Source organism: Giraffa tippelskirchi, chromosome 1 (genome assembly GCF_054371585.1).
Source record: "Giraffa tippelskirchi isolate mGirTip1 chromosome 1, T2T-mGirTip1v1.2.pri, whole genome shotgun sequence".
NCBI classification, from domain to species: domain Eukaryota; kingdom Metazoa; phylum Chordata; class Mammalia; order Artiodactyla; family Giraffidae; genus Giraffa; species Giraffa tippelskirchi.
Window position 1 is genome coordinate 93,183,259 of NC_137275.1, and position 22,822 is coordinate 93,206,080.

General features: G+C 37.7%; 1 protein-coding gene across 3 annotated transcripts in view; it reads right to left on the reverse strand.

Annotated features, from left to right (window-relative positions):
• Positions 1-2,765: 2,765 nt before the first annotated feature.
• The window catches only part of COL25A1 (collagen type XXV alpha 1 chain), a 499,505-nt gene continuing 479,448 nt past the window's right edge, over positions 2,766-22,822 (reverse strand). The window contains exons 30-34 of one of the 3 annotated variants that reach the window (XM_081556987.1): positions 21,588-21,641; positions 16,106-16,159; positions 14,649-14,675; positions 7,269-7,307; positions 2,766-3,000 (exon numbers count right to left, since the gene is read on the reverse strand). In XM_081556987.1, the coding sequence (XP_081413113.1) occupies positions 2,998-3,000; positions 7,269-7,307; positions 14,649-14,675; positions 16,106-16,159; positions 21,588-21,641 (177 nt within the window). In that variant the 3' untranslated portion in view covers positions 2,766-2,997. Of the gene's footprint in view, positions 3,001-7,268; positions 7,308-13,630; positions 13,703-14,648; positions 14,676-16,105; positions 16,160-21,587; positions 21,642-22,822 lie in introns of those variants that run through there. The other 2 variants (XM_081556824.1, XM_081556908.1) reach the window with 2 other exon arrangements.

Consider the following 22,822-nt stretch of genomic DNA (forward strand, 5'->3'; position numbering starts at 1 on the left):
ACCAACATAAATGGAAAACAATTTAAAAGCTAAAACACATACCAATTTGACATTCTTAAAAGATGCTTATCAGAAATAGAACCTGATCTTGACTTATTTCCAATGTGTCTTTCATGTATTTTTTCTTAATCTTCTATCCAATGAGAAATTAAAAGAAAGAAAACTTAAAGAAAGATATGTATCTGCCAACACATATATCAGCAGACACATTCATGAGTTCATTAGGCAATTACTTGAGGATTTTCTATGTTGATAACAAAATGGATGATTTAAAATATTTTAATAACAAAAGCTGAAGATTATGCATGGTGGTTAAGACCTAGTAATTCCATGGAACAAAGAGGAGGACCACGGTCCTTTGGTTTTCCCCAAAGAAATAAATTATTGAAAGTTTACAGCTTCCTTTAATCATGGAATAAAAATCAATTTTGTCAAATCAGTTATAGAGCAAAAACCTCAATATACACATAGGATAGAATAGTATTCTAAAGGGCTGTGTTTAAAAAAAATATATATTTTTTGTATGTGAAATGTTTCTCTTTTGATGTTGAGGTATTCTCTTTTGAAGCTGTGCAAGTTTTAAATAGTGATCCATCTCGATTCCTCTTTCTGCTAGAGGAGTAGAAAGAAAGATAGGAAGAAATATAGCCACCAGATTTTTCTCAAGGCATTACTGTTTGTTCTCCTGAAGAGATTGTAGCTTTACCCACTTTAGTTCATTTTTCCAAACCATTTAAGACAAATTGTTTCAGACATTGAAAAAACACCATATCCTAGCCAGCTCATACAAGAGATGGGTAGAAAATGCCCTCTTTTGTTTGAAAAATGCTAAATTGGTTTCAGAGTGTGGAATGTTACTAGAAATGTTACTAATTTGATTGATAGATTAGTTCAAACATCTTTCAATTCTTGAAAACGTAATCGAAACAAAAAGAAGACATTTTGTATAACTGAGCATTTGGTTATATAATCTGAAAGAGATCATAAGGATCTTAGGATCCCTGTCTTACAATCATATCTTAACTGTTGTCACCAGAATCAATGGTGTGGTAATTTCCCCTCTGCTGGTGAAAACCTATACATGAAACCAGAAAATTTCCCACAAAACGGCCCCAAATGAGAAATTATATTGTTCAATGGATTGAAAGAGTGACTGCTCACTGATGACGTTCTTCCTAATGTAACCCTTCCACTAGAACAAGTCATTTCAAAACACACTAGCAACTCTTTACTGTGCAAAGAAATGCTCAGTCTAATACAATTAGGTAACTTTTGAGCAAGTAGTTGAAAAAATACTCTTAATGGCAACTATATTTCACAGCTTTCTGAGATCTCAGATTTGGTCTGTGCATAAGACAAACATTTAGAAATATAAAAAAGATAAAAGAAATCTAAATATAGATACAACTTACATCTAAATAGAACTACAAGAAATAGAAATGAGTTAATACTATCAAATGTGACCAAATCTTGACTTTATCTTAACTGATAATCATTATGTATGTTATACTCATCCTACAAAAAAAGTCAAAAGGTACTGAAAAATGGCTTAACTTTGATGCTTTACAATGACTGAACTGAAAGTGGAGCTTCTTTTATATTCTCCTCAATTATTCAGAACAAGAGAGAAGTTAGCAAAAGCTCATCTGGACCGTTGGTATACCAACTTGCAAGGCTTTGAAGACAAAAAAAAATTGTTCAAAATAAATGTGACAAAAGCTGAAAAAATAAAGTTTCCTGAATATTCCTGGGACTAAAAGAGAAAAGTATTAAAAAGAATGGAAAATATCTTTCTGTTTCTAGAAGTTGGTAGAAAATGTTTAGCACGGGTTGGATCTTAGATGGGAGGGAAGCTCTCACATCAGCTTCTGTAGGTAATGTAGGGTGAACTCTCCGACATCTTCAGGAAAGGTTGTCTCATCCACCCTCTTACTGGGATTTGTTATTTCTTCAGCAACCCAAGCTTTGGTGAGATGTACATGCTTTGTCTTCAGGAACAGGGACTGCTATTCCAAGAACCTCCTACCCCAAAGAAGTGCTGTATGCCTCTGTCATTTTCCAAATGCACCCATTTTAACACTTGCTGGAATTTGGTTTATTTAAAAAAATAAGTCCACTATTCTGGGTGCCTGCCTTTTTGTAAACCTCTTTTCTACTTGGTCACACAAGATACAGCGCAGGAGGCTGAACCAATCCTCTATCCTTGTCTTCACTGCCAAGAGCAGCCCAAGGAAAACTGGTGTCAGCAACCAGCTCAGCCCCTGGACGTTTTAACCAAGGAGGCCACATGAGCCCACAAAATTGGAAGCTGAAGATCTGTAGTTGGGACCACAGCGCCCGTAAAATACAAGATCATTTGTGTGTGTGCTCTCCGCCACCTTATCACTTTTTGGCAATAAGCCATGGTGTAACCCCCTTGAGATGACAAAAGAAATAAAAGCTCCGTTGTGATCAAATGACTCATCACGCGGCATGCTAGCATCTGAAGGTGCACAGCAAGCAGGCTTGGCACATGATCATGCTTTTTTAGTCAGCTTCAATGGGTGGTGTGGGTATGAACAGCAAAGGTGAGTAGGGCTATGATGATAAACTCTAGAGTCAGTCAGTATAGCACATTTTCAAAGCTTTGAGTTCATATTTGGTCACAATTTCATGTAAACTATCTCATGGCGCTTTTTGCCCATGCAATTAACAAGCCCAAGGTAAGAAAATAGCAAGAACAATCAATTTCTATCACTGGGTCCATATAAATACATATCTTCGCATAAGACAAAGAGATACTGATCTATATTTTCTGCAGGCTTCTTACTGGTTTCACATCTTGCCCGATTTTAGATGTAAGGGAAGAAAAGATGGATATGTGTACTACAGCAAACAGGAAGAAGCAGCTACATGTAAACATATCTCAGACTTGTACAATCTGCAATCCAATTTCAACTATAAATATAAAAAGTGGACCATTATATACACAACGTCATGCTCTGAAGGTTAGATTCATCACTGCAGGAAAACAAACAACAAAAAAGAGAAATATAGAGAATTAGTAGTTTAGGATAAAAATTCCCAATTGGCTTTTGTTTTAAGAAAACTGGTAGAACCCTGAATAGAAGTTTTTTCTTTTTAATCAATGAGCTAATTGATATGTCCTATGCATTACTTTTCTAAAACTCATCAAACATTTTATCCTAGGTTCAACCCACATTTTTATTCTACTACTGAAAAGTCTGTGGGAAGTGTTTGTCTCAGTAACTATTCTGGGAAAGCAGAAAATTAGAATTTTATCACAGACACACCATAATTAAAATACATGTTCTATGTATGGCTTATATAATCATCTCCAAGCATTAAAACACAAGTGCAGTGGCACTGTTTATTTCACTGACACTCAACTATAACACTCTACTGTCCCTGGGTTCTTATTTCCTCTTTCTGGCCCTCCCCTGCTGCGAAGGGCGTGCAGGACCGACCTCTCTGTTGTCAAGTCTTCAAGCTGTATGACAGGTTCTATTGTGATCTAAAGATCTAGAAATGTCTGGTTCCTTTTCTGGGCAGCCATAAGTACTAAGGTTGCCCTGGAGCTGAAGTGAAGTCTGAGAGAACAGAAGAACAAAAGTCTTTGAGGCATAACTTATAGAGCAGATCTTGGTGACAAACTTGACTTTTTCTCAAAGAAAAATCAGTAGAATGTCCAGAGACGGACAATGATAAAGATCTCTCATCTCCCCATCACAATGGTGACTCATTCTCAGGGTCATCTTTCATTTCACTAATTAAAAATATTTGCTTTTTTCTCTCCAGTAAAAATAGATGCTATATTAAGTATGCTTAAGAGGCTGGGTACTTTGTGATCTTTAGCAATGAAGTTCATTTAGTGTTACACACATCATGCTAAGGCCAGAGAATGTGTACAGGAAGTATTATTCTTTTCTCCACCTCCCACTCATCACAAATTTCAACCAAATACATTTTTTGAGAAACCAATGTTTTGTAAATAGTCTCCAGAATTTTAAAGACTCTTTTTTTCCCACCAGATTTTAAAACTTAGTTTAAAAAATCTGTCACCTTACTTTAGGAAGATTCTGTTGCAAGCCTGCCCTATCTGAAAAAAACAAAATTTCATGAAACATTTAAAAATGTGAAGGCTATAGGTATTTTTCCTATTAAGTGGTTTTTAATCTCTGGATAAGGACAGATGATAACTTTCTTTAATAGCTTGTAAGTATTTTCTGAACCATGAGTTCTGCCTTTTACTCACTGTATGAATTACAATGTGAATTGGTACATCATTATTCTCCAAATACAGATAACTGAACTATATCTGGAAAGAAAAGTAATTTAAACAGAGATCAAATAGTTTTACATGAAAAAAATTATTATTGAGAGTAGCATGAAAGCAATAGGACTTGTTCATTAACCACCGTGCTTTCTACCGTGGCTACAACCTGAATTTTCAAACATTTATCACTATGCTCTAGAGACTGTGTGTGTGCGCTCAGTCATATCTGACTCCTTGTGACCCCATAGACTGTAGCCCACCAGGCTCCTCTGCCTGGGATTTTCCAGGCAAGAATACTGGAGCAGGTTGCCATTTCCTGATCCAGGGGATCTTCCCAACTCAGGGTTTGAACCTGCGTCACTCTAGAGACTACTAAACTTAATATTCAAAAAAGTGGCCCACTAAAACAGGACTACTGGCCTTCTTTTAATAATATCACTTAAAAATTAATTTGATTTGACCAACAGCATATTTGAGATGGCTAAGTTGACCACAGAAGAAATTTTAGAACATTTTATTTTTCTAATTGTTTTTTTTTATTGAAGTATTGTTGGTTTACAATGTTGTGCCAACTTCTGCTGTACAGCAAAGTGACTGAATTTTACACATGCGTACACTTTAAAAAAATATTCTTTTCCATTATGGCTTATCCCAGGAGATTGGATATAGTTCTTGTGTTATATAGGAGGACCTGGTTTATCCATTCTAAATTTAAGTTTGCCTCTACCAACTCTGTCTAATTGTTTTTGATGCAGGAAGATGTTGGGAGAGGATGACCACAATGGTTTGCATTTGATTGTGTTGGGGAATGTGGTAAGCAATATTGAAGCTTTATCACTGAGTTATTCTCTTTTTACCATTTAAAAATTTTATTGAAGTCTAATTGATTTAAATGTAGTATATATTCTGTGGAAAAATAAGTACCTAAAAGGGAAATTTCTGATTTTCTGAGCAACTCACATTAGCTCATATTACTAGGTTTGGCCATTTTATGAACCTACAAGATGATGAATCCTTTGCTTGTTGCCATTATTTTTATGCCTCACAAAAGGGACATGGTTTAGAAGAGGCTGCAAATGATGTGAACCCAAGTTCTGAGTAGTATCAGAGGCTGAATAAGGTAGGCCTTTCACATCTCCCTCCATGTAAAGTGTTCGGATGACTGGGTTAAAAAATCATGACAGGATCAGATTACAGGGCCAAGGTTAAAGAGCAGATGGTAATTCCAGCTCAGGATGGTATCAAAAATTCTGAGAACAGGGGTTATGACAGTGAAAGGATAGTTTTCTCAGGTGAAGAAGACTATGATGACAGGCTCATCTTCCCAAGAACCAGTTGACCTCCGATGTGATGGAGCTAGTGGTCTGACAGGCTGAAAGTGGAGTATGCGAAGCTACTACTGAATAAATGACTGGGAGAGAACGGTTTTCTTTCTCTGGCCAAGGGGGTGTGAAAGTAGCTAAGCAAGAGAGTGAGTTTCACAGGATCTCCTCACCAACAGAGTTGATGAAATGAGAGGTAAATAAGACGTCTCTCCATATCTCTCTGCCGTCCTACAGTTTTGCCCGTGATGCTTGCCTGTCAAAAACGCCTGAAAAATGATAAACAACAAGGTCCTACAGTATAGCACAGGGAACTATATACAATATTTTGCAATAAACCAGAATGGGAAAGAATATGAAAAAGACTACGTATGTGTATAACTGAATCACTGCTGTACAGAAGGAATGAACACAATATTATACACTAAATTAACTATACTTCAATAAATTTTCTAAAAAATGACTGAATAAGCCACAAATGTTAGAGGAAAAAATTCAAAATGATAAAAGAGCATGTATACTTCCCTCAGCTCATTTTCACATCAGTGGAATTCCTTTAACCTTAGGTAGGGTACGCACAGTGCTTTATGCTGAGGTTTGCACCGTTGCGGTGTAAAGATTTGGTATTCTCTGAACAGCACAGCACACAGATCTCTTCCCTCCTTAAAGTTCTGCCACTGCTTTCCACTGTCTATGTCTAGTTATGTTACATACTAGGTCTGTGCCCTTGGAAATCACTTAACTTTTCTGAATTTCATTTCCTTCATCAGCATCCTTGAGGCTAATAATACCCTGTGCTGTGTGCCCAGTCCCTCGTGTTACCAAGCTCCTCTGTCCATGGGATTTTCCCAGCAAGAATACTGGAGTCGGGTGCCATTTTCTCCTCCAGGGGATTTTCCTGACCCAAGGATCGAACCTGCATCTCCTGCCAATATTGGCAGGTGGATTCTTTACCACTGAGTCACGTGGAAAGCCCAGTGATACCCTATAGGATTATGATGAGGATTAAATAAAGTGATGTCACCTATATGAAAGGGCTTATCACACCGCGTTTGTACACAGGTTCTCTGTGAAGAATAAGCTCCCTTCTCTACTGAATACACTCACAGTGACTGTGGGTGGCCACATGTAGAGTCTAGAGCAAACTGTTGTCATAAAGTACATCAACTTAAATATAACCATATTCTCCCAAATAAATCAAGGCATCTTTGAAGGAAAAATCATTCTTACATTTTCTGCTTTCTCAGCTTTGTGACTAATATTGACAGGGTTCTACCGTGCATTTGCATATTTTATCTAAGTAATTGAGTATAAATAGAAAAGGAATCACAATTAAGAATAATTTTAAACAGTAGGAGGGAAAGGAGTTTGACACAAGCAAACCACTGTCAAGATGCACTGCCCCTTTCCATTTTGAAGAAAAGATTAAATAGGGAGAGGTCCAAATTACAGTGTTTGCTAGGTGCTATTTGCACTCATCCATTTAGAAATAAATCAGCAGTAAACACCATCAAAAGGTATTCCAGAGATGGAATCTTTTGCTTTTTAATACCCATATACATTTCAGGAATGTCAAATTAAAAACAAAAATCTGTTCTAAATGGAAAGGGCTAGGCCAGGTGAAGATAAAGGGAGAGTGCTTCTTTTAGAAATAACTCCGTAATGCCTACCTTTTGCCAACAGCCAGGCATGGGTAATCCATCTGGCCCCTGTTTTAAAAAGAAGAATAAAAATTCCTCAGCTTCCACAAAAGTGATCATACTTCATAATTAATAAGCTCAGAGGCTTAAAAATAGATTTATAGCTGTTAGGTGGCTTTAGTCATACGCATCTTTTATCCACCCCTACTAGACTACCCAACACTAGTTAAAATGAAGAAAATTCAAATGTTTTCCAAAGTGAGTACATATTTTGAAAATAAATAAAATATAAAAATATTTATTCTTAATGTTGAACAATGATTTGTAAAACCTAGTGGTCTACTTAGTTACATCTTTAGATAATAAATCTGTACTATTTCTCTTCATAAAAATGCATTTTATAATTATCTTTATTCAAAAAATGAAAACAACTTCTCTTCCTGGTCACTATGTTTTATGGCTAAATGCATGATAATGATGAGTAATCAGTGATGAACCATTTCTATCTGAAGTTTATAGCTCTTCACATGGCATATCTTTCAACTTTTCTAGATTGAAAGCAGAAAAAGTACAACATTAAATTAATTGCATTAAAAGATAAGTAGTGTCTATATCTTTACAGTAAAATGTTATCCAAAGTCTTTGTCAATTTTTTAATTGAAATTCTTCAGAAGCCAATTAACAAGTCCTGAATAGACAAAAGATTCTTAAATGTTGCAAAATTTATTTTCACTTAAGGTGTAAGCACTCTTCAGATACAAATGATATAAATAAGACAAGAAAAACTGACATACTATGAAGCATGCTTGTGTTTTCTCCCAGCAAAATGATTGTAAAATATTATTTATTGTCAATATCAAGCAAACAAAATAAAAGACTGGGCACATCATATTGAAATCTTCTAACTGCAATTTATTGACTGATTAAAAATTTCTTCTATTATGCAATCTCTTAAAAGACTTGAGAAGCATAAATTTATCTTTAAAGAATCATGCTTAGTACTTAAGAATAATATAAGAACATGCAAACCAAATATAACCATCAACACAATCATAAAATTTTCCTTTACACCTCAGAAAGTCAGAATATACTTTCTTTTTAATTGCTAAAAAAAAATAAAAAAGAACACCTTAAAATGACTTTATATTTGGGAAAAAAATCGATAATGCCAGATTGGTACAAGGAGAAGGATCACCCAGTAGAATTTTAGATTTTAGTGTAAGAAGGATTTTGAGTTCATGCCAAATGGAGGTAGGGAACATCTTTCTAACTTTAGGAAAGTGAGTTTCAAAAGGAGAGGCCATTAAATTGAAAAGGTTATGTGACAAAGAAGAGGGTATGGGGTACAGACTATTATCACCTTTAGAAGCTTCAAGAAGTTTGGTTTTCTTCTCTATGGTCTCTTAATAGCATTCCTTCGAACTGGTTAAATCTTGACCACAGAAGCTTAACTTTGTAGGTTTGGCCTTATTTACAGCCTGACAGAAATTTAGTGGAAGTGGCAAAAATGCCTTTATTTCATTTAAAGAAAAAAATCTAACTTTAGGGGAAAAACCCAAAGTTAAAGCCTAGCTGTACCTTTACTTTTTTTTTTTTTAATGTACTTTTAATGTCATCTTGAAATAGTTACTGGATAAATTGACATTCCCCAGAACACAGACATGGCGGCCATGTCAGCTGTGAGAACAATGTCAGGAGGTTAGTTCGCAGTCACTGATTGAAATGCATGCTTGCTCTCTTCACTCTGCAGAGTCACTGAAGGAGCTATTCATGCACATGCATGTGGTGTGTTTAAAATGGAAAGCTTGCTCTGGAAGTACCACTTTACACTGAGAGGGATGAATACGTAATAAACAAAGGAATGGCATGCAGGGTGGTAGGAAAGAGAAATACTGTACCAATTGGCAAGGGGCATCCAGCCCATCCAGGCCAGGCTGGCCTGGCTCCCCTTTTTCCCCCTTAACGCCACGGAATCCCTGTTTGTAAAGATTAACTCATAACGTTACTAAACAGAAGAAATCACTTGAGCACAAATTCTGCTAAAGAAATAACCACGATAACAAAAGACTGGGAGAGGAGCAACTCTGAAGGGAAAGGTAACAGCCAGCGAGGTTGGACAAAAGAAAACAGAGCTTGATGTGGTCCTATAACCAGGGCTTGTTTGGGCACCTGGACCTGCTCTGGGGAGCGGGAGGGAGGAGTCCTGGTTCCTCCTCTGATCCTGCATTCACGCCCTGGATGCACATCAATCCTTGATTGCTGAGAAACCTGAGAAGAGCTGGTGGCCAGAGGCAAGGGGTGGAACACACGAGAAGACAACCTGAGGGACTTTAAAGTCTGTGTGAAAAGATCCCAATCAGGAGAGTGGATACATGTATGTGTATGGGTGGGTCCCTTTGCTGTCCACCTGAAAGTATCACAGCATGGTTAAGCGGCTATGCTCCCATAACAAAATAAAATGCTTTCTGTCTTTTGGAAAAAGACCCAGTCAGAACTGCACTGGTACGGCCCCTCCAGCTTGCTCCTCTCCCAGCTCAGCCTCCACACAGGACACCTGGAGACAGTTGCACAAGTCAGACATACCAACGGGCACGGTGCATCTAATCCAGGAGCACCCTGTTCTCCTTTCTCCCCTTTAGGCCCCTTTTTGCCTTTCTTTCCCTTTTCCCCCTGTGGATACAAGGGTTTAAATAAAAGACAGTTTTTATTTGGGGTGGGGGGAAGTGATGGTGATTCAAAAGATGGTTTAGCCAATGAAAGTCTGGAAGGGCATTTACCACCGTTTTCTGGTTTAGATAAGGCATGATGTTACGAAAAAACAGACTTTCAGCGTGGCGATGGATTCTGGGGAGTGAAATACAAGGTTTCATTAAAAAGACTCAGCAAGATGAAAGAAGAACTTAAAAGCTGACACATCAGAAAGGAGGATCAGTGCTGACTTAGACCCAATGCCAGGGTCCTTGTAAATGAGGTGTTCCCGCCACCGCTCCAGTGGAGATGGCAGATATCAACTGTATTGAAGTCAGCCAGTGGCAGGGGAAGTTGAGAGGAATAATGGAGACTTTTACAGCCAATTTGCAGTACCTGCAACTGTTTCCCCCCCCCCAATCCTGTAAAAGATGAAAGCTACATGAGCCAGAGGAATAGGAAAAAATACTAACAGCTTGTATCTTTTTGAAATGTATACAACTTTCTGACATCATTTTTTGTAGCTCTCATTTAAACATAGTGTGTTAAAAAGATACTTCTCTTTCTTTTAACATTCTTTTTAAGGAAGCTAAAAACAAATACTTCCCTTATTGAGTCAGGTAAATAAATTTTAAAAGTGCTAAGATTTCTTAGCAATGTCAGTTGGAGAAGGAGACTTATTTATAAACCCAAAGATGTTTTTTAATTCACGCTGATTGATGTCATGCCAGGTATTCACAATGGTAAATGGGTTTCCAGCTTACTCACAAGGTAACAAAAGCAAAAAAAAAAGAAGTTTTGTTCCAGAGGGGAAAAGCAGTTTGGATTCAGTTGAGCTAACACTAAAAATGAGGTAGGCAGGATAATTACATAGTGGGAATGTAGCCATGGGAATTAGTATTTAGGAATCAAGGTAAAGGTTGTGGAAGTCTGCATGGATCACAGGGGTGGAGGAATTAAGGAAAGGAGGCAAAAGGAGGAGAAGGAAGGAATGTACCTCAGCTGTTTCACATTAACATAAATATCTCTGCATATTTATAGACAAGAAGCTGGTGCAGTGCAGAATACAAAATACGATGCAATACATATTTAAATGAGTGTATTCATTCTGCAATCAAGATGACAGATACAGTAAATCTGAATAATTTCAGAAGCAAAACAGCATCAATATTTAAAGACATACATAACAGATATAGATGAGATATGCATTCAAATTAATGCATTCATTCTGACTGTGTGAGTGAAACTCCACATTGATCTCCTGTGTGCCAAAAAGATTGCATCAGAAGGCTCAGAATCAAAACCAGTTGGGTTTTTCTAATATTGGGGAAAGAGAAATTCTGTGTGGTTTAGTTGATCACGATCAAAAACAAAGACTCGAGATGCCAGGGTGAAATGAAATGAAAGCAGGTGTGATAGGAAGTACGATGGGAGGAGCTTTGGGAGTACATTGCTCACTCATGCAAGATGAATCAACACTCTTCTTCAGCAAATAACATCAGTTCTGTGACATAAAATTGATTTAGACTTATTTGGGAGGCAGTGGACTCCTCTTCACATAGGTGTGGCTGACATCAGGTGTGCTTGGTGTTATTAATTTAGGACTCCATTTCTTCTTTGGTTAATCAACTCAGATTAATCATTCAATGAAAAAGCATTGTCATATGAATGCTGACTTTAACAGGCTTAGGGAATCATTTTTCAACAACATTTTAGTGAACTTCAGGCTTTATGGAAAACAGATACTATTGTAGAGAATAATGTGTCAGTGTTATTATTAATCAGCATAGTTTTACAACTATGTCTTTGTGGGTATAAATATATAAGGGCTTTTGCTAATTTTTATCTCCGATGTCAAAGAATGATATACATAAAGTGCTCACATTTGGATCTAATTTCCTAAGTATAAAACTTCTAATAATGGAATCTGAAATACAGAATACTTTGGTATTGAGTGATTAACATTATTCTGAGGATTTAATTTGTAGCTTTAGGTTTTCACAAGTTACAATACTGGTAATTTCTTCTTGGTTTAAAAGATCATTAGAATGAATATCTTCATAAGTATAACATTATTTTGAGTGGATGAAGTTTTAGACTCATGCAATCCATTAGGTAAGTATAAAATAAATGCCTATAATTTTGAAGGCAAACACACACACACACCTTGGGCCCAAAGCTTGTATCTCAAAACATGTATATTTGATAGTTCCAATTTACAGTTCAGAATAAAAGAACTTTTTTATGCCTCAGTTTCCTTGCCTATGAAATGGGAACAATGATAACACCAGCCTCAGGGGGTTGTTATGAAGATTAAAAGACTCTCATATGTAAAGCTCTAGGAAAAACATAAAACACATCAATAAATGTGATGATGTTGACAATGATGATGGTGATGTTTTATATAACCGCTCACATGGGCTTTCCTAGCAGTGGGAAGCTAAGTATTGTTTAAAGCCCAAAGAATACACAGAAGGCTTAATATCCTTTTTGGGGCAACTCTCATTTGGCCTTGCCTTTTAACATCTATGAGGGTTTTGAAAATAGTGTGTTAAGTAGAGCATAAATTAGTCTGAGAACTGTGTGTGTGTGTGTGTGTGTGTGTGTGTGTGTGTGTGTGTGTGTGTGTGTGTATGTGTTCAGTCACTCAGTCATGTCCTACTCTTTCGACCCATGGACTGTAGCCTGACAGGCTCCTCTGTCCAGGGGATTTTCCAGGCAAGAATACTGGAGTGGGTTGCCATTTCCTCCTCCAGGGGATCTTCCTGACCCAGGGATGGAACCTGTGTCTCCTGCATCTCCTGCCAATACTGGAAGGCTGATTCTTTACCACTGAGCCACCTGGGAAGCCCAATCTGAGAAAGAGAATTGGTTTAAATTTGAACTGTGGAAGTACAATTTCAGCCACTTTAAGATTTTCATTATTCTATAGAGGTTTCTTTTTTTTTCCCCTTCTTCATCTGTGTCATATATATATATATATATATATATATATATATATATATATATATAACACTATATAGTTATATATAACTAAAGAAGAAAAAGTGGTTTACAATAGCCATAATCCAAACTTTGCTTCCAGACATAAAACCGTTTTGCCTGATATTGGCTCCTTATCTATCTTGAGATAGAACCTAAAAACCAATCTCATAAAATACACTAATATCTTCGTTTAAAATGTCTGCAGTGTCTGAAAGCAACAAGTCCTGGTCCCCGTGTAATGGTCTCAGAAACAATGCTTGTCTTCCATTTTCCAATTGAAAAAATCAAGATACGGGACATATCCTGTCTCTACTGGGAATGTTGTGGAGATAAATGAGGTGCTGGCTTTATAGGCTTAGGTGAGCTCTGCCAGAAGACTATTGCAGATTTGTGCTATTTAATATTATTAATGTAATAAATGCCTGCCCCTCTCATTTTTGACACCTCCTGGAAACTTCAGTTTTTCAACTAATTGATGTCAGGTAGTCCAAAAAAATTGTAGCCTGGTTTTCTGGGGATTATAATTCTTTTCTTCTATGCTAACAGTGCCCTTATTTCTTTCAGTGTAGCCTTCTTTATTCCTCTGTGAAGACCTGGTTCATTAGATCAGACATCAGTGTGTTTTTGGAGCACAGGATGGAGAAAAATGAGATGTATGAAAGAATCACACAGCTTGAACAGCAAAGCAGACAGAAGCAGAAAAATCAAACAGGCACATGCTAGGTTGGAGAGGTCACCTTTTCCCCCTTTTCTCCCAGGTCACCCTTCTCGCCTCGTGGACCAGGGAAACCCTACAGGATAAAAAGCAAACCAGAAAGATCTATTGATGTAAATGTGGCAAAACCATTTTGAAAGAAACAAGATTTCATGTTTCCGAGCACAAATATAGAGAAACACGGCATGGTCCCAAATCTCAAAACTTAGATGGGTAAAGTAGTACTTGGAAATAACAGTTTCCTAACATCTCAAGTGTCTATAAACAAAGGATTTCTTGCTGCCTCTCCAAAGAAATGCATAGTGGAGAGAATATTAAGACCCTAGTTTGAATCCTGGCAAGTTCTTGGATTTGTGTGGCAAATCACTCACCTCAGCATTTTAGTCCTTTGAACATAAAATGAGGTTAATATTTACTACACAACTGCCAATGTGAGCATTAAACTTGAAGATAAAGTACCAGAATGATGTCTGTACACAACAGGTGCTTGATACACTACTACTATCACTTTTGCTACTGCTATTGTTCACATAATACAGGATGAGCAGTAAGCATTTTAAGAGGGATTGACTTTAACATTATTTTTAGAGAATTCTGTTACTATAAGATATATAGAGACTTTAACACTAAAAAGAAAAATACTGTATAACAGCTTTGAAAATAAACATACCATTTCCCTAAGGGTAGCATGTAAAAGATGTTTCAATTTTATGCATATTTTAAAATAAGTGGTTCAGCCACAGATGTTGAGTGTCTCTAATTTGGGAAAGTATTTTGGAGTATATCAACTGTCAGTTATTAATTTTATACCAAAATAATTATGGTCTTTGCCTCCATGTTTATCTCATGGAGGCAGATTTCATAGTGGTAGATTTCATATAGCTGTCTACATGCACAGCAATATATGCTGTATGCGTAACTATGTACACAGAAAAAAATTAGAATTATTCTTGCTGTGATTGATGATGGAGACCATCAGCATCTATTATAATGGGAAGATGTTTATTGTATGTTTTACTTACATCAAGACCAGGCTCTCCATCTTTCCCCTGCCAAAGAACCATAGTAGCTACATTAGTGTTCCTAAGTTTCATGAATAGGTTATTGTTCTATTTAAGGCTGCCTGGACATGCAACATTAGTATTAAAACAACTAATTCAAAAAAGTGAAAAAATCCTCTATCGATTAGTAATGCAAATTTCTTTCACTAAATCAAGTGAAGTGATTATAATGTAAGAGTTAATGTTGCTGTTAAGGGTCACGAACATGTTTTTTTATGTATCAGGTTAAATAGTGTGATATTTTGCTGAAGTTTAATTCTTGATATCCAAGTTATTCATCTAGGAGTAAGTCAAAAGCAAAAATACTGTTTAGTTGATTTAAAAAACACACAAGCACTAACAGAATATGCTAATCAAAACTACTTTACTTTGGCAGCTTAATAAATTATAAGTGAGCAAAGAATGTGAAAACTGTTAAATACAGCTTTAATTTGTCTAGATGTGCACCTTGTCTATAAATATTGAGGGTGTGAAGCTCACAATTTAAAAACTGTTTGTAGATGAATGGCCCCCTACCCATTCACCCCTGTGGAGCAGATTTTCAGGGCAATGACCAGGGTCACACAATGGATCCACCCAAAAGTTGCTGAGAAGATACTTGATTCCATCAATTAGATTTTGAAATCTATTTCAAAATCGGCATCTCTTTTAGCACTCAAATAATCATGGCTGATGCCTTTATTTCAGTTTATAAAAACTAGAATGTGTAAGGTATGTGGAAGCTACACAGGGGTTAAAAACCTTGAGATGACAGTAAGTATACGCTTCTACTGAAGTCCTGTCTTACCCCATTGCATCATTCACAATTACCCTGAAAAGAATATTCTGAAGCAGACCCCAGGCCCTCAATTTGAAGTGGGGAGGACTGAGAATTTTTAGAAGATAGAACACTATCACCATTCTCTGTTCTGCAGATCAGTTGTCATCACAGTGATTTAGAAAGGTCAGAAACAGCAAAATCGTTGTAAATATCAATTTAGAAATAACTTTTATTAGCAAGAACAGTTTTTGTAAGTTATCTCTGAAAATGGATAAAGTCTGAAGAGAGTTGTTTTAAATAAAGCTTCTACACCCACTTCTGATACAATGACCTCCCAAGGAAGGGCCAATTATGGGTCCAGTCAGATGGCCCAGGCATGGCCCCCAATCTTGCTTTCAGCTTAGCCCTGTCCATCTCCTGGACAGCCTCTGATCCTCTCAGTCTTGTGAAGCACGTGGATGAGTGTACCTGAGTGTGAGAATATGGCACAAATATGACCTATCTCTGAAACACATGGTTACACTGGTGTTGAAGAGAATTAGTGGGTCGCTCTTTGCTCCTCTGATGGGATTAGTCTGCCCAGGAGGGGAGAGTTAACTGCTCCAGTAACAGATCGTCTACACGTGCTGGGGGAAACATCGCTAGACACAGAACTCACGGGCAGACCATACGGTCCTCGGGGCCCCGGCTCTCCTGTAGCTCCTTTTTCACCCTATAATAAAAGATGAGAGTTCCAATCAAACACAAACGTCTATATTCAGACACTTTCTCTAATGCCTTGAGTCTCAAGCCTCTATTTGAAGCATCATTCTATCAAAATCCTAAAAAGGCAGGCTCTTCCAGGGTTGCTACCAGTGATACAGCAAAAGAAAATATTAGTGCATTTTACAGAATCACCTTTGAAAGGGCTGTAGGTCAGACTGAAGGTGTCCAGCTGTGCAAAAGGACTTGCCTATCTAGTGTGCTGTGCTTGGGTTTCTTTGGCATTCATGTGAAATGTTTATTCATTACTAATTATTTTAAGTTACTACTCTTTCAAAAATGTAAGGATAAAATGCTTTTTTTCCTCCTACCAAACGTCTCCTCTTCAGCAAGCCTTTCCTCCTTGACCCCCCTTCCCCTCCATCCTACTTAAATTGAGTTGTATTTTACTTGAGGTTGCTCATATACTGGGAGACATACCCATGTTATAAATTGTCTATTCTCTGCTGAGTCCCTCCTTAGAATATGCACATCAGGGTATCTGGATCCTGGCTTTGTTCCCTACTGCATGCCCACAGCTTAAATAGCACATCAGTAAATATTTGTAGAATTAATGAATCAAGTCAAATCAATACAGTCATGAACGTTTTGCTTCCTTTATGAAAAAGAGGGTTGAAAAACTTTTATGCCTTCTCCTCAATGCTTGATAATGTAGGAATTTACTGCCTTCATCACTCTCTCCATGTACCTATCTAAGGAGAATAGTTTGCCTTGGCTTAGACAAGGCAAACTTATAAAAACTTATAAAAAATAAGTGCAATCGGAGGTGGTCCAGAAATATGATATAATTGTGATAAGAAATAAATGTTCTGCATTTCAAGTAGTATTTTCTTCTGCTGCCATCTCCAAAGTTTGACTGTCAATGTCTAGTTATGAAAACTTCAGGAGGAACGGCGATGTTTATATGAGGGCCAAACCAACTTAGATAGCATATTTAAAAGCAGAGACGTTACTTTGCCAACAAAGGTCCGTCTAGTCAAGGCTATGGTGTTTCCAGTGGTCATGTATGGATGTGAGAGTTGGACGGTGAAGAAAGCTGAGCGCCAAAGAATTGATGCTTTTGAACTGTGGTGTTGGAGAAGACTCTTGAGAGTCCCTTGGACTACAAGAATATCCAACCAGTCCATCCTAAAGGAGATCAGTCCTGGGTGTTCATTGGAAGGACTGATGTTGGAGCTGAAACTCCAATACTTTGGCCACTTCATGTGAAGAGTTGACTCACTGGAAAAGACCCTGATGCTGGGAAGGATTGGGGGCAGGAGGAGAAGGGGACGACAGAGGATGAGATGGTTGGATGGCATCACCGACTCGATGGACATGGGTTTGAGTAAACTCCGGGAGTTGGTGGTGGACAGGGAGGCCTGGCGTGCTGCGATTCATGGGGTCGCAAAGAGTCGGACACGACTGAGCGACTGAACTGAACTGAACTGAAACAGAAAATGTTACCTTCTTTAATCACCACCCTCGAGGAAGTTTAAAGGTGCTAAATCTTTTTCAAGGGTAAAATGACAAGTTCAGCTGATAACTGTGCATACAAATCCAAGGATTATTCTGTGTTTCTTTACTCTCTAGATTCCCATGGGGGCAAATTTCAAGTCATTGTTAACAATCTTCTTTAAATTTAGGAGTCGTTGGTGTTAATTAACACTGTCATTTAGAAGCACATATAGTATCAGGAGATTACTGGGAATAAATATAATAAAATCTTGTCAAACTTTTACTGATTATTACTTTATGTTTATTACTGAAAGAACAGGAGTTGCATTCAGTAAAGTAGCCAGGATTTGAAATGAAACAGATTTAAATTTGAATGCCTGTTCTGGCACTCACTGGTTGTGTGGCCTTGAGTAACTTTCTTAACCTTTCTGTGTCTGTTTCATCGGCTGTAAAATCAGAAGAATACACATTCTGCAATAATTTTTCTAAAGATTAAATGTTATTATAAAATATGAAATTATATTTTGCAAAATAATATGTCCATAAATAGTAACTATCATTGTTATTGTACAGTTAGAGGTCTTGTTTTTAATGAAAAGGCCTTGGCAACCCAAACAGTACTTATTCAAAATAAGTTCTGCCATATGGCAGTGTTATTTATGATTTTTTTACAAGGTAGTGGTGCTGGTGGTGATGATGTGAGTGTGTGTGTGTGTGTAGTGAGAGGTGGGGATTTAGGAGAATTCACATAACTTGGAGTCTGTCTAATTTGAAAAAACTCAATGGATTAGAGTAGATATAGTTTGAAATATCTCCATAGATTATTAAGATATACCTATTTCCTTCTTCCTCCTCTGATTAAATACCTCAGCTTTATTGTTTTTAAAATTAATACACCATGATTGATTTGAATTAAGCTGTCATGAAGCATTTGTCTATGGAAAACTCCTTTTATAGAACTGCCCATCCCAAATAATTACTTTAAGCTAATAATGACAATTGCATCCCCCTCGCCAATGACTGTTTCAGAAATGGACATATGATCCAATTCTGGTCAATGAGGTGTCAGGGGAAGTCGCTGGGAAGCTTGGGTAGAGGTTTCCTTGATGCTAAGGAAGATAAAGGAGAAGAGGGTGCCTGTGTTTGTTCTCTGCTGATGCCTCTCCAGAGGGGAAGTTTGGAACCACTATAACCAGCTTGCCTGTGGTCAAAAGGCAAAGCCAGCTCATGGAAAGGGGTCGGAAGCAAAGACTAGACTTCCTCCTTTGAATATTTTGCTGCATAAAACTATCAATTTCTTTACTGTTTAAAGCCATTTTGAGTTGGGATTCTGTCACTTAGAACCAAAAGCATCCTAATGGTCTTAGTTTGAAAACTTTTAGGAATAAAATATTAACACATGGCTTTGAATGTGCCACTTCTTTTCCTGGATTAATTCATTCCAAAAGAATGCTGAGCCTCTCTAATTTAACCCATTCTACAGAGTTTCTAAGTAGTTACAAGGCCAAGATGAAGAAATCAGCTGAAGGCAGGACCATCAGGTGCTCTGAGGAGCTGTACACTAATACTGCTAGTCACGCATACTAACACTGCTAGTCACGCATACTAACACTGCTAGTCATGTATTTGACAATTCTCAAACAATACTGTCCATCAAATGCCTAGTTTCTTTTAGGCTGGTCTTGTTTCATTCAGGATTTTTAATTTGCCTGTCTACACTGAGGGATAAATCCAGAATGGCCCCCTTTCTTGATTCCTGCCTCTTTAAAATTTGACACTTTTTCAAGAGAGTCCAGATGGCACCTCAACCAATTAACTTTGAGAATCACACTCCAGTTTAGCACTTAGGGTGAGGGACACTTGGAGAGTACTGCTATCTGATCCAGTTATGATAGTTAACACGCAGAGTAAATATAAGCATAACACTTTACCCCGCACACCATTTGACTTAAACTATGCCTGCACACATTCTTAGTCATTTCATTCGCTCCCCTGGTGCGTTCCACCCCAGCGCTGAAATCTGATACTCTTGTGACACTGTAGAGCTCTCGGAAGTAACAGCTGATTTACCAAACGGTAAACCCTCTTGAGTCCCAGGGCCTTCTGCCAATAGACTACTTGAGATTCGGTGCTCCATTTTTAGTCCATGTGCTGGATCTTTTGATACAATGCTTGAATGCATCAGCAGCGTGAGATTCTTGGCTTTTAAATATTTTTAATTAAGATGTGATCTTCATAAGTCATTGGCTTGATCTTAGAAATAAGACAGTGATAATCAGGTTCATATGATTTCTTCCTTTAGGAGTCACTTCTTTCTAGAAGCATTTTTGAGTAACGCCAGCCTTCCTCATCATTGAATGCACAGTCTGCACTATTTGTATTCATTTTGGCATCATTATCAAGTTATTCCTTGGAGATATTTTTTTTCCTCTACAATTAGATTATAAACTGTTTTAGATCATGGAATATGGCTGATTCCTTTACTGTACTGAGTAAATATATACAGTGTATTAATAAAAGGTTGTAGGATCATGAATCAATTATAATGGTATTATACAATTCACTAGAACAATTAGCAAAACAGAGTTCATAAATGGGAGGAGAGCATTTCCATTTCACACTAGAGTACACTGTGTTTTGTATATTGTAATGTGATAAATATTTACTAAGTGAATTCACTTTATAGGACATGATATTATGGGATTGGAATGTATGCCAAAGAAATCTCTATAGGGCTCTCTATTTTAAAGCAAATTATCCCAGACTGATGAAACTCTTATCTAGTTTTAAAAGACCACAAACATGCACAGTAAATCATCTCAACATTTTGAAGACCTCACTATTAGGATACTTTCTTTACATCCATCCTGGATGGTGGGGAAATTGATGGCACAGTTCTGCTGTTGCTACTGCTGCTAAGTCGCTTCAGTCGTGTCCGACTCTATGCGACCCCATAGACGGCAGCCCACCAGGCTCCCCCGTCCCTGGGATTCTCCAGGCAAGAATACTGGAGTGGGTTGCCATTTCCTTCTCCAGTGCATGAAAGGGAAAAGTGAAAGTGAAGTAGCTCAGTTGTGTCCGACTCTTAGCGACCCCATGGACTGTAGTCCACCAGGCTCCTCCGTCCATGGGATTTTCCAGGCAAGAGTACTGGAGTGGGGTGCCATTGCCTTCTCCGGACACAGTTCTACTCAGACACAAAAAAACCTTCTAAGTTTTCCAAGGTAGGGAAAAGAAAAAGAGGGAGAAAAACAGAAAAAAAAGGGAGAGAAGTTCTAGAAAGATAACCAGCTGCTGGTGCTTTAGTACGTTTCTTTTTTGTGTCAGATATTTATCTTCTACTCTGAGTGTCTTTCCACCCCCTCCCCCCCAAAGATACAGAGAGGTTGTAAAAGGTTTTTGTTTTATCAAGCACTAAAATTATTTCCGTATGATTAAAGAAAGGTTATTCTTTTGCTTAAAATAAAAGAAGCATGTGTAACTGTGCAGAGAATACTTAGGTCTTTTCCCTTAAAAATTTCCCTTAAAAAAAGGTTATAACTTAATCTGAATGAATATAGGAGCTTTATATAAAAGATTATTAACCAGGTTATATAGTCCCAGAAATTTTACCCCTATTGACTTCAACTTTCTGGATTAAGGCCAAATGAAAATATCTTCCTTATGGGTTAAGAAGCAATGGTCTGAGCTATTTATTTTTGCTATGAAAATATATGCATTGTTTTTGCTTTTTTTTTAATTAAAGCAGTCATATTTTAGTACTCTGTCATTCTCCCTGTGTGAGGACTCTGAGTAGAACTTAAGATAATATCTATTTCCGTTTACTATTAGATGGTCTTTTATTTCTTCTGGGAAATGAACATGTCAGATCAGCTAAAAAGGAAAAGCCACACTTTGTGTTTTCTTTAGGCCACAGCTCTATAACCTCAGGAGTGACTTACTCTTTCTCCTTTGGGACCTGCAGGGCCATGGGGTCCCATAGGGCCATCTGTACCCTAAAAAAAGATAAAAATAAGAAGATATGAGACATATCCCAAGGGTTGTTAAGAAATGCAGTTATAATTTGCCCTGGACTTTTCCTGGGTGAATAATGCCTTAGAAAGTAAGACAATACATCTCCTTTCAAACTGCTTTATTCTTGATTCTTTCAGGCCAGTAGTTTTCAAGAAACTCATGCAAAAGGAATGATTTATATAACTGCATATTTCAATGAAGGGCACACACACAAAACTATTCATCAACTTTAATTATCTATTTCCTCCCTGGCTAAATGGAACATCTTCACTTTGCCCCTAAAACCATATGAAGAAAAATGTAATTGTTTTTGCCTCACATCACCTCTTCTTCACATCCATTCTCTGGCCCCACAGTTACCCCCAACTCCTCTTGGCCACAAATGCTCCAAAGTCTTGTTTTTAGCTGCTTAAGAGGCTCGAACAGTTATACAAGTGAAAAAAAACATTAAATAAATGAGAACAGTGTTTTAACTATTCAAACTTTCCTCAGCTCTGTTGGAAGGAGTAGGGGGCTTAGAAGGAAGGAATTCCTCTTATGGGTTCTGCTGCAGTGGCTCAGCTCTGTGGGCTTGCAAGGCACAAACCAGGCAGCCAGGTGATGTAATGGCATAATTGCCCTCTGGCCTTCTGATCCAGGATTAGGATTTTTGCGGCAGACTAGGTGATATTTGAATGAAGAAAGGAACACTGAGGTCCAGTGAAAATTATAACATCCTGAAACAGGTTTTTAGAATTGAAGAGCTTGGGAATTCCCCGGTGGTCCAGTGGTTAGGACTTTGCTCTTCCATTGCAGGGGGCATTGGTTCTAGCCCTGGTCAGGAAACCTCAATGATCCTGCAGCCGTGTGGTGTGGCAAAAATATAAAATAAAATAAAAAATAAGTAAATAAATTGAGGAGTTTGAAATTCCTTTTGATGCTTAAAAATGTAGCAAGGGGCTTCCCTGGTGGCTCAGTGGTAAAGATTTCACCTGCCAATGCAGGAGACATGGGTTCAATCCCGGGGTTAGGAAGATCCCACATGCTGTGGAGCAACTAAGCCCTTGCACCACAACTATTGAGCCTGCACTCCAGAGGCCAGGAGCCATAACTACTGAGCCCATGTGCCACAACTACAGAAGTTCACGCACCCTGGAGCCTGTGCTCAGCAGCAATCAGGAGA